General features: G+C 40.0%; 2 protein-coding genes across 2 annotated transcripts in view; one reads left to right on the forward strand and one right to left on the reverse strand.

The window, feature by feature from the left end:
• The window catches only part of spag8 (sperm associated antigen 8), an 11,061-nt gene extending 7,864 nt beyond the window's left edge, over window positions 1-3,197 (reverse strand). Inside the window, exons 1-3 of the mRNA XM_078271979.1 lie at window positions 3,111-3,197; window positions 551-710; window positions 216-261 (exon numbers count right to left, since the gene is read on the reverse strand). Coding sequence (XP_078128105.1) covers window positions 216-261; window positions 551-710; window positions 3,111-3,179 — 275 coding nt within the window. The 5' untranslated portion in view covers window positions 3,180-3,197. The remainder of the gene's footprint in view (window positions 1-215; window positions 262-550; window positions 711-3,110) is intronic.
• Window positions 3,198-10,524: 7,327 nt separating this feature from the next.
• pmchl (pro-melanin-concentrating hormone, like) lies at window positions 10,525-10,932 on the forward strand. Its single transcript, XM_078271812.1, has one exon. The coding sequence runs from the start codon at window positions 10,525-10,527 to the stop codon at window positions 10,930-10,932; it is 408 nt and encodes a 135-aa protein (XP_078127938.1).
• Window positions 10,933-12,170: the final 1,238 nt, after the last annotated feature.

Below are 12,170 nucleotides of genomic sequence, written 5' to 3' on the forward strand. Positions count from 1 at the left end.
CTCCATGTAAAATAACATCATAAAATCTGATTTAAAAGGTATTGCAGCTGTGATTGAAACAGTAAAACGAACCCAGACGCGTAAATATTGCATCACTTTCCTCCGACGTGTTTCCCTCAAGACATGGTCAGGCAGTGTTCTCCGTTTCCATAAACAAAACCACTTCCAGCAATAATTTATTCAGCATCAAAAGACTTGCTTCATACTTGATTTACCTTATCATCTGGGCGATATGTTTTTCCAAAAGCTCTCCTCTGATGCCTGAATCATGGAAAAATGAAAGAGATGAACTGACTACTCCGTTACTGAACTACTGCACAGTAAATCATCTGAAAAAGATTCATTGAACAGTGAAATAAAAATAAAAATAAAAGGTCAAAGCAGCCGCCAGTGTGTACTGTATGTGAATGCTGTGATGTGTAATCTGGTACTCTATGGGACACCTCCACCTGAATAAAATCTTTTCAACTCTTCTAAAATACTGGTCTAGTGTATACTAATGTATAATGGTTGTGTCATGCTGTGGCTGGTGAAAGACAGAGACACATACCCCGCAGCCTCACCCCTGGACTTTTCGGAGGGATGTACGTTGCTTTCAGCGTGCTTACAGTCTCCATTTTAGACTCCTGGTCCATCGTGAGAATCCCCCTGTGTCCACGTTTCTGGATTTGTGTCCTCGTCTGCTGATTGTCGAGAGCAGCAACGGTCCTCTGCATAAATGGACATACAGTACATGGTGTAAAACATGTTACAATCTAAAGCAATTGCAATAAATACTCACTTTGTAAAGTCTACGGTGTTTGTTTCAATCAAACATACAATGTGTCATTTTCTGTCGCTAGGGGTCTCTAAACAGGAAGCCAAATTATCCCAGAGGTCTCCTCTTCTCCAAAGCAAACAGACCGGGTGATTTAAACATGTAAAAAACACTGAATAAAGCAGTTTCCCATTAAAAATCAGTTTTGTGTCTCCAACTGCTGTTGGGCAAGGCAGGTGCTGGAGCCGAGCTGACACTAGCATTTGCTCGGCTTGTTTCTCTGATAACGTAAGTTCCAAATGTCCGATGACTAAAATCCAGTAAAACAACCGAGAAAAGATTTATCGTAAAAATATGCATTAAAACTGAATTAAAAATCAATGTATAACTGCTTCTGGCAGATAATGACAGCCCTGATGCCTGCGCAAAGGCTATGATGCTAACCTCTAATTCTGTAAAGTGTCCTTGGGTTTCTCGAAAGGTGCTATATAAATAAAAGTTATTATGATTGTTATTATTGTTGACAGGTGACAGCGACCAAATCACACAGACCGTGTACTTAAAATGACAGATTTCTCTGGATTTAAACATTGTTGGAATGTAAGTAACCTACTCAACTCAAAAACCTAGCTATTGTTGTTTTTAGACATTTTAATGTGGAAAAATGTTACATATTATATCTTTAAAGAGCCCCTATTATACTCCTTTTCAGCATCGTATTTTGTACTGTCTACTAGAACAGGTTTAAATGCAATGATGTTCAAAAAACAAACTATGTTTCTCACACTGCCCATTGCTGCAGCTCCTCTGCCTAAAACACCCTGTGTGAGCTCTTGGCCCGCCTTCTCGAAAAGCCCAGTGTGCTCTGATTGGTCAGCTGGCCCACTCTGTTGTGAATGGTCAACCAAATTCAAATAAGCCGCTGTGCGGGCTGTGCTTGCTCAGGCAGCACCTATGGGCAGCATGTATTTAAAGCTGGGGTGGCATTCTCAATCAGTGACATTAATCAGAGTCATTAATTGAGGAATTTCAAACAGGAATGTGGACGAGGCGTTTCAGGCAGTTGAGAAAAAGTGCTGCCTGTGGGAGAGAACGCTCCATTTGGAGTGAAATGTGTTTTTTTGTACAGCACATCTATTACATACACAAAAAAGTATATAACACACTAAAAGATGGGAAGAAAAAAAAAGTATAATAGAGGCCCTGTGTCTTGTTTTGAAAAAACACCTTGTTAGTGTTTTATGCTACAGTATACTACCGATATTCTTCAAAATCTGTGTTTTATTTTTAGGATTAGAACTGACATGACTTGTTGATTGGTCGGTCAAAAGAAAATTCCTCTGCAACAATTTTGATAAGGCAAAAATAAACATTTGCCTATTACAGCCTCTCAAATCTCCAGGTTTTCCGATTGTCTTAGTCTTATAGCAAACTGAATATGTCTCGTTTTTTGAAGATCATTTTGTGATGGACATTTTATGCCCCTTTCAGAATATCTGTGGTTTATTTTTTGTATTGTGTTTATAAGCCCATATGAGACAATTCGTTGAATACTTATAAGCATGTGCCAGCTTTAATAGTGTTGACAGTCACTCTTTGTATTACTGAGTTTGCAATGTAATGCAACAGGCAGAAAAGTCTCACAGCCATTATGACACGCACCAAAGAAAAGGAAATATGAAAGTACACAATCAATGTATGAAAGGCTTATCATTATCATTAAACTAACACAAACTGCACCTGTAACTCTTTGCTGATAGTCAAAACAAAATGAGGGTATACACTTTTGGTCTAATGTAAGGACGGACACATATAGCTACTCACACAAAAAGAGGTGAGGTGAGAACAGCTAGCTACTGACTACTAGGTCACCATTTTTGGTAACATGTGACTAACGTTAGAACAAAACAAAAACATTTGGTCCGTGGTAATACACCTTTTCATAGAGACTTCTGACTGGTCACACACAGGTGTAACTAATACCATTCATCATGACTGAATTCCAGTACCAGTGCAGTACCAGTGCCCGCATGTGCTGTCTCACTGAAATGAAATACTGGCACACCACGGTAAACCTGTGCTTTTCGCGCTAAGACATGTCCACATGTCGCGCGTGAAAATGCTGATTAGATTTGCGGTCCCAGAACGCAGCATCATAACACCGCACAGCCTACTGTGTAAAAAGTAGCCAATGCTGTTAGAAACAACAACAAACTAACGTTATAGGGTACATTATTGCTTTTACATACACTAGCAGTCTGACGTGTGGCGGCTAGCCAACATTAGCGAGGCAGTTTCCCCCCTTATAATAATAAAATTATATCCATGGGCATTTCGCACTAACTACACTCACCTCTTCTACCCAGTTGTGCAGCATACATTTCCCGACGTTATTGTCCACAGTGGTTGGCTGTTCGGTCATTGTAGTGTTGTAGTTCCGTGAACAACATACACTTCTCTCTTTCTCTGAATGAAGTGACAACGAATCCCACTTAGCAACAGGATTCAGTTGACGGAAGTGTCGCCATGACAACGGCATTTCTTTTTCAAGAGCTATCTATCTATCTATCTATCTATCTATCTATCTATCTATCTATCTATCTATCTATCTATCTATCTATGCATTTTCTTTTAATTCAAGAGGACCTTGATGTATGACTTTTTATTCATTTATGTATTCACTTTTGATCACAAAATTATTTGTCATAATTTTGACTTTTTAGCTCATGATTTTGACTTTGTCATCTTAAGTATGACTTTTTAGCTAACAATTAATGACTGACAATATTTTTTATTATCTGGTATATTTTTTATTTTATTATGTTTTCATCTTATCTTTTTCTTGTACTGGAGGAAATGGGCTACATTCAAAGTGAAAAAGCCTAAATGTCAAAAGTAAAATAATTATTAACATGAATTACTGACAGAACATGGGAAAAACATGACACATTAAAGGGAACTCAATTTGAGAATGTATTTATTTGCTCTGTAACCTTGTTAAATCACTTGCTCATTTAAAACTACATACCAGTTATTCATATCGATGCAAACCCTGCTAAATTTAAAACTCTGTGACTGTGCTTGTTACTGTGGGAGTGAGACACATAAACAAACCACTGAGTCTGTTGCTGAGAAACAGCAGAGGGGTTTTCACTGTCAGACAGCCAGAGAGACAGTCCACCACCTCAGCATGAAGCACAGTAAGAAATCGCATCAGTGTTTAACGAACGGTAGACTGTCAAACTGTGCCTGCCATGCCACACAAACTAATAGGTGTCCACCCATTATGTTATAGCGATCTGTGATTATGTTGGCTGTAGCACATGCACTGGGGCTGTGTGTGTGTGTGTGTGTGTGTGTGTGTGTGTGTGTGTGTGTGTGTGTGTGTGTGTGTGTGTGTGTGTGTTCTTGTTTAACTATATTCGTGGGGTCCAAACATATACAGTATACTTGTGGGTCCGGAAAGCTTTGTGGGGCCAAAATGCTGGACCCCACAACTTTAAAGGGCTGTTTGAGGGTTAAGACTTGGTTGTAGGATTAGGGTTAGAATTAGGTTATGGTTAGGGTGAGGGTAAGGGTTAAGGTTAGGCATTTAGTTGTGATGGTTAAGGTTAGGGTAAGGGGCTAGGGAATGCATTATGGCAATGACGGGTCCCCACAAAGATAGTGAAACGCACTCTGTGTGTGTGTGTGTGTGTGTGTGTGTGTGTGTGTGTGTGTGCGTGTGTGTACCAATGACAGAGCAGGCCTTCATACCCGAGAGTATAACTCACAGTGAGTCAAGTCAAAGCTGTACAATTGGTAATGGACCTCTGGGAAGCATGGGAAGCGCTGTCAACAATATGAAGACACTGAGCAGAGGTCTGCACATATAAAAAAAAAAAGCTTTTTCACCAGATGCTGCACATGTGGCTTAAAAGTGAGGGAGTCATCAATTAAAATACCCAGATATTTAAAAGAGGTTGTTAACTCTTATAAACATCAATTTCCTGAAGAGTGACCACCAAAAGGTATGTTTTGTGGCCTATTCCTAGAATTGATAAACAACATAAGCTTGGCCTTGTCTGCATTAAGAACAAGTTTTAGTTGAAGTAGGGTATTAAAAGCATTTTGCAAGTATTCAATGGCCTGCACGAGAGTTGATGCATAGCAGTGTCATCAGCATAGAAATTCAAATTAGGGTGGTGCGCTGCTCCAGAATTATAGGGGAAACACTAATTTATAACTATAAAAAACCAAATATGTGTGAATAACAAAGCAAAGAGTGAAGGTTAAGATCTTATATCGTTAAATTCGGATCACCTTTTATCAAAAGAGCTGCACCTTCAAACTGGTTAGAAGAGCACCCACAAAAACACAAATAAAATGAATGATTGAATAAAATAAAATAACCAGTATGTTTGTCTCTTTTGCAGATACAGTGGTGCTCATAAGTTTATGAACCCATGCTAAAGTTGACTAAAAAGAGGAATAAAATTATCTTTTGGAAATTGATCTTAATGCCTTAATTAAAAAAAAATTAGGAAAAATCCAACCTTTGAGGACACCAATTTTCTTTGTGAATTAATAATGTATCGTAAATAAATAAATGTTCTTCCTTAAAATACAGGGGGCATAAGTATACAAACCCCTATGTTAAATTCCCATAGAGGCAGGCAGATTTTTATTTTTAAAGGCCCAGTTATTTCATGGATCCAGGATACTATGCATCCTGATAAAGTTCCCTTGGCCTTTGGAATTAAAATAGCCCCACATCATCACATACCCTTCACCATACCTAGAGATTGGCATGGTTTTATTTCAGTTAGCCTAAAAGCTGGTTTGATTTGCATTGAGAGATGTATATTATTATTATTATATTGTTTATAGGAAGTACCCCATGTCAATCTCTAGGTATGGTGAAGGGTATGCGATGATGTTTGGCTATTTTAATTCCAAAGGTCAAGGGAACTTTATCAGGATTTATCTGGATCCATGAAATAAAAATCTGCCTGCCTCTATGGGAATTTAACATAGGTGTACTGACTTATGCACCCTGTATTTTAAGGAGGAACATTTATTTATTTACGATACATTATTCATTCACAAAGAAAATTGGTGTCCTTAACGGTTGGACTTTTCCTAATTTTTTTAATTAAGGCATTAAGATCAATTTCCAAAAGATGATTTTTTTTATTCCTCTTTTTAGTCAACTTTAGCATGGGTTCATAAACTTATGAGCACCACTCTATAATGTGTTCGTGAAGGATTCCATATGAAGCTGAATAAGAAAGTAGGTTTTCAGGCCCTTGTAGGATCCACATATAATATACTTCTCTATTTCTGGATGAAAAATAGCTCAAGATATATTCCTAGAGCAAAAGTGCATAAGAAGCTTGTCAAGTAAAGCATCTCTAAAGTTCAAACTCTTGAATATGGGAGCAACATTCCCCCACACAGCATTACCATTGGGGCTTGTGTGGTCACTGAGGCGAGTTTGAGCTGGATGGGGATCAGATTCTCCAAAATCTCCTCTACATGCATTTCATTATTCCATTCCGCCATCGAAAAACATGATGCTGAGAAAACTTCTTTCTCTCTTTGTCTCCAACATGCAGAGTGCGGATGTTGCTATTTTTGTATAACATTGTGATTACATGTTAGTGACCATCTCCATGACTACCAGCATCTCTGCAGCTATATTGATGAGATATGAATGTGTTGGACTTTGTTTTTCTCTCTTTCTTCGCAGTTGGAAACCCTGCATGCGTGTCTCGCAGCTCACATGGGTCCCCACTTTTGAGATGTCACTTTCTGTGGGAATGTTTATACTTCACCCTGAGACGCAGCACCAGGTCCAAGATCAGCTTTTATCTCTTTACTTTCATCTTCCCCTGCAGTCACACCCTGACCACCAGGCCAACTCTGACACCCTCTGCCAACATACGGTATGAGCCTCTAATAGCTAAAAGCAGTGTTTGGCTTTCATCTACAGGCTTTTCAAGGTGACTTGTTTGCCAACATTATGTATTATTATACATATTATATGTAGGGTATAGATAGATAAGACATGGTCATTTTATATATAGTGTATTTATGATTGAAGTCCATAGGGAAGCTAGCCAGACCTTCCTCCGCGGCACTGTGGAGGAAGATCTGGCAATACGAGACTACCCAATCATAATCAATCTTATTACCCATTTTACATGGAATCAGCGGTAGTGGTTGCTCGGAGCAATGAACGTTTTTCACTACACTTGGAAGGAATATGTCAATTTGTACAGCTGCATCAATCTCATCCAGGATTGTTGTCATTTATTTTTTTTGGGGGGGGGGCATTTTTCTTTGACTATTTTTCACTGATATTAGCTTGGTAGCTAGTTAGCTATGTAGAAAGATGGCATCCTCATTCTTAATTCTGCTTACAAATCTCTGATTTTTGCTCTGAGTTTTCAGTGACCTAAAACACAGTTTTTGTGTGTGGAAGATATGCCAAAATGCATTAAAAAAAAGCTAAGTTTACAGACATACATATACATTTGCCATAAAAATGTAACATGTAAGGGTTATGTCTGTGAGCGGTTGTGGTGTTATTTTGTACCCTAGTGGCCACACAAGAGAAATATAATCCATATATTCATGTACTAATTGTGATTGTCACTGACACAAATGCCAAGTAAGCTGAGTAATGTTTTTGCTATTGGATACAATGCTAGTCAGCTAGCTTGTTAGGGTTAATTACACAGCTCATTTAGCAAGTAAACTAATGACTCAAAATTACTGTGACTATACAGCGATAAACCCTTTTAATTCCAAGATTCCAAGAAGTTAAAGAGAGTAGTTTATTTTGGCTGTCAGATGAAAGATGTGTTTCATGCTTTCAGATCAGTTGCAGTATTCAGACTTTTTCTTTACATGTACTGAAGTTCCAAGTAGCTTAATGGTTAAGGTGGCATGTAGACCTACCACATAACCTCAGTGTCCGTAGGTTGGATTGTTCGAATTTCAAACCCTTATCTCTGTCACCTCGTTTCTTGTCTCTTTCTGCGCTGTCAAATGGCAAATAAAGGAAAAAACCCAACATGAACAGATCTGAAAAAACTTGAGAATTGAGAAGTGGAGTAAAATACAAAACAATTCCCTCTGAAATAAGATTCATTTTCCACCTCTGCCTTGGTGTGAAAGCAGAACTCTCTGGTTGCTTACTGTATATGAGAACATGCAGTAAATTTCCACCAGAACTTCCCGCCCCTGTAAAGGGGAAGTCCTGTGTCCATGTTGCATTACAGAACTCTTTAACCTGTCAGTGAGCGAACGAAAACTGAGATTTCAATCAGTCAGACCTCAGAACCGGCTGGCAGAACGCAGAAGTGTTGGAATTTCAGCAACATAATTTAATTTGTGCCTGTTAATACATTCACATGCTGTTCGATCTGTGTCCTGTATTTACCTAGCTGGAATAACACTTAAGCCTGCGTCGTGTGGACGGCTGCTTGGTATCGTAATAAAGAGAAGCGGCGCTGTGCTAAAGGGACTGGTTAACACATGTACGTCTTTCCCTCAGCACACGGTTGGCTCTTTTTACACCTCCCTTCAAAGTCCTGAGCCTCGTGTTTTGGTTGGCGCCCATCAGTGTAGTCAGCTGGTCAGCACATCTCAGCCTCTTGCTTTTAGATACCCCTTTTTTAGTTCTTCTTTTTGACGAAATGTAGCACTGTCTGCGGCACACAATCACCTTCAGTGTGTGTCTGCTGTCTAACCCAAAATCAGCTCAGACTCTGAAAACTTACCAGAAACTTCACTTCTTTTTGTATTTCCTTCAGAATCCTCTACTTATCTTCTTATTTTTGTACATGGAGAAATTTGCATCACTACGAGCCAAGTGTGCCTGTTCTTGTCTTTGTATTGACTTTATAGGCAATCACTAGTGTAGAAAGCGTGTAACACCAACACCAGGAAGCAGGACTCACGTTCTGTCTTCTGCGCTGAGGCATATTTAAGCTAACCTATGTTAACCCATTATTACCTCCGCCAAGGAGGTTTAGTTTTCGGTTCGGTTTATTGATCTGTTTCTCAGCAGCATTACGGAAAAAACGATTTTCATGAAATTTGATGGAAGGTTGTAGCATGGGTAATAAATACTTATGTTGGTCATTATGTTGATTTTCTCAGTGCCTTTTAGAAGCCTGGCTATCCCACTATATGTATGGGGTTGCCTAAATGTATCTCTAACTCAACCATCATTTTTTTTGCCTTGCCTAATACTAATCCACCATCTTTCCCTGACCTAAATCAACTCTAAATCTCAAATAAGTACTGTTTCTACTGTTGTTGAAAGAGAATTAATGAGAAACTATTCGAAATATGTATTAGCTGAAAGATTATGTTATATTTTTCATTAGTCCTGTCACTGGCAGGTTACTATGTGATTTTGAAGTGTTGGCAAAACAAAACTATTACTTTCTTCATACCTAAAACACCATCCAAAAACAGCTACAAGCTCTTTACACCATTAACACCTACTGCATAGGAAGGGTTCCGCCCGTCCCATCAACGATACTTATGACTATCTGACATCTAGGAATGAAAGATAAGATTTAAACAAAACTGCCGGTCTTCTGAAAACTGCACAAGGCCTTTCAGACGCTAATAAAAACAGGGTGTGGATACTTCTTAAATACCAGACTTTTTAGAAACCACAGACATGGTTTTCAAGAAGAAATGATCCACGGCACTTCCCATCTGAACTGCCCAGCTACACATTACCAAGACGAAAATAAACTTAACAATTTAATGACATTAAATGATATGTCTAGCTTTCAGACTTTTATAAAGAGCTGCAAATCATGTCAGTAACATCTTAACTCCCTCCTCTGTCAAACTACTGTTTAATAGTGCTTTAAATGTCACATATTTTAGCGCTCACAAGCTAGTTATTCGCAGCCTCTGCTCCGAAGATCTTAGTTGGAGAACACAACTGCTTTTTTTCAAACTTCTCATTAACAGCCACAAATAAAAACGTTTGTCAACATGTTTGATCTGACTCAAATGCCACCTGCATAAATTACATGAACTCATTTCATATGGATCTTATGCAAGCCCAGGTGTGCAAAGCTCCTGTAGCACCCATCTGGCAACCATAATTAGGCAATCCAGCAAGAGATCTTCTACCTCTGGGCCTCGGGAGCAGATCTACTCTATATTCTCCTCAAAACAACATTTTCTTTGACACGACGCTTCTGCCACGAACACACACAACACTTCAGGAATCATTTGTTTGCTTTTTTTTTGTTGCACTAATCCAAGGTTAAATCTCATATTGGACATCGTTGCAACAATGCCATGAGAGCACAGCTTCTATCACCAAGTATCTGACACCACAAAGCGCTTCACGGGTGAGTAATCCCTTCTTGTTGTTTTAAAGGGTAGTCATTTTGGATTAATGCTTTTCTTGGTGTCACCTGCTCAAAGAGTTCCCCACTGTTTTATTGTCAGGAGTCTAATGTCAGCCACCACGTTGGAGATGATTTTAATTAACTCTCCGCCACAACAACACTCTTGAGCACGGCAAGAGTTCCGCCCAACTGCGTTTTAATGCTTTTAACTAATTTCCTGAACACTACAGGAGAAGCTATGATGCAAAACGATCCAACGTGGCACAATCCAGCGCGTCTGAAATGATATAAAAGAGGATACGATCTCGGGGGTCAGAACAACGAAGCAAAGAGCTCCGGAAAGAAACTTACTTCACGGACCCAAGGCTTTGCACCTCCTGGAAGATCTTCACCATGAGACAGTCACTCATGTCCATCATCTTCGCCGCAGCACTCTTGATCGAGTGCTATGCACTGTCAGTGGCGTTACCAATGGGCAAGACTGATGACGGCTCCTTGGAGCAGGATACTTTCGCCTCGCTGCTGAGCGACGATGCAACAGAAAACGGCCTCGGCGACGAAGATCTGGCCACTGCGGTCAAAACCAGGAGACAGAGGGTAATCGTCATCGCCGATCCGAGCCTGTGGAGGGACCTGCGGGTGCTGCACAGCGGAGTGTCCCTCTACAAGCGAAGAGCTGACGACAACAGCCAGGTCATCGAGCAGAGAGACGCCGGCCAGGACCTGAACATCCCCATCCTGAGGAGGGACACAATGAGGTGCATGGTGGGACGGGTGTACCGGCCATGCTGGGAAGTCTAGGACATTTTGCTCTGTTCGTCCAGGCGCCCAAGCAGCGGACGACCACTATACTTTTGGGCAGCCTCAGGCTGAGTTGCAACATAATCCAAATATCTATGTATTATATTTAAGTTATTGCAGATCTGAGAATTAAAAACCCTGAATTCTGCCTTAAGTCTTGTGCATGTTTTGTATCTGTTCACTACTATACTCTTACTCCTAAAACTGAGATGTTGAGGGTTAGAGTTCTACTTTCAGCTCTGTTCATAAGTGATGAATAAGAAGAACTGGGAAGATGGAAATCTGTTCATCAGGAAATAGTTATAGCACGTAACAGCACAATCTGTCGTTACTTTTCTGTTTGCTTATGGATTAAAAAAGATACAAAGTGTTAATTAGTGAGCTTTAGAGGTGCTGGTAGGTTTACTGTTGAACTTTGGACAGAGCCAGGCTAGCTGTTTCCCTCTGCCTCCAGTGTTTATGCTAAGCTAGGCTAATCACTTCCAGGCTTCAGCTCCATACTTAACGCACATAAGAATCGTAACTTATCTAACTCTCGACAAAAAAAACAAATGACTATGTTTACCTGCACACTAATATTAAGGAATGGGCATTGAGAAATGGTAGTAAGCTGGTACGGGCTCCGGACTGGTCAGAACCGAAATATCGATAACCTCCTGGACAAACAATACTACTATCCGTCTATCTTCTTACAGTTTTTAAGTAACGCCACCAGGGCGTCCCCCGGGTCTACCCATCTGGGAAAGGTTTTTTAAACTAAACTGTTTTAGGCTATAAAACAAGTAGCGAAGTCCTTTTATTTATTATTTGAAGAAAAACTGAGCGCATACCGGTATGTGTGTATGGTGTAGGCGAGAGAGAGAGAGAGAGAGAGAGAGAGAGAGAGAGAGAGAGAGAGAGCGTTCTGAGGTACTGTAATTCAAACAGCACTTTCAAGCCGGGGAGTGGAGTTTGCTTCACGGGGAAAACAAAAGACTCACACCCAGGAAACGCGTGTTCGTATCTGGGAGTGTTTTAATCCAAACCACAATCCTAAAAAATCCTAAATTCAACTGCAATGGCCGCTGATACAACCGACAGCTCACAGAGCTCTGTACGGGACCAGCCGGAAGTCGCCGAGTTTCTTAAGATATCATATGAATTGCTGTGCATACATTTTCGTACGTAGTATAAATTTAGCATATAGCTGTGAATGATGCACTGCAGTGTGTGTGTGTGTGTGTGTGTGTGTGTGTGTG

Source organism: Sander vitreus, chromosome 16 (assembly GCF_031162955.1).
Source record: "Sander vitreus isolate 19-12246 chromosome 16, sanVit1, whole genome shotgun sequence".
NCBI lineage: Eukaryota > Metazoa > Chordata > Actinopteri > Perciformes > Percidae > Sander > Sander vitreus.

Excerpts from the sequence above, each read along its gene's own strand:
- pmchl (XM_078271812.1), top strand. The coding sequence starts at position 10,525 with ATGAGACAGTCACTCATGTCCATCATCTTCGCCGCAGCACTCTTGATC.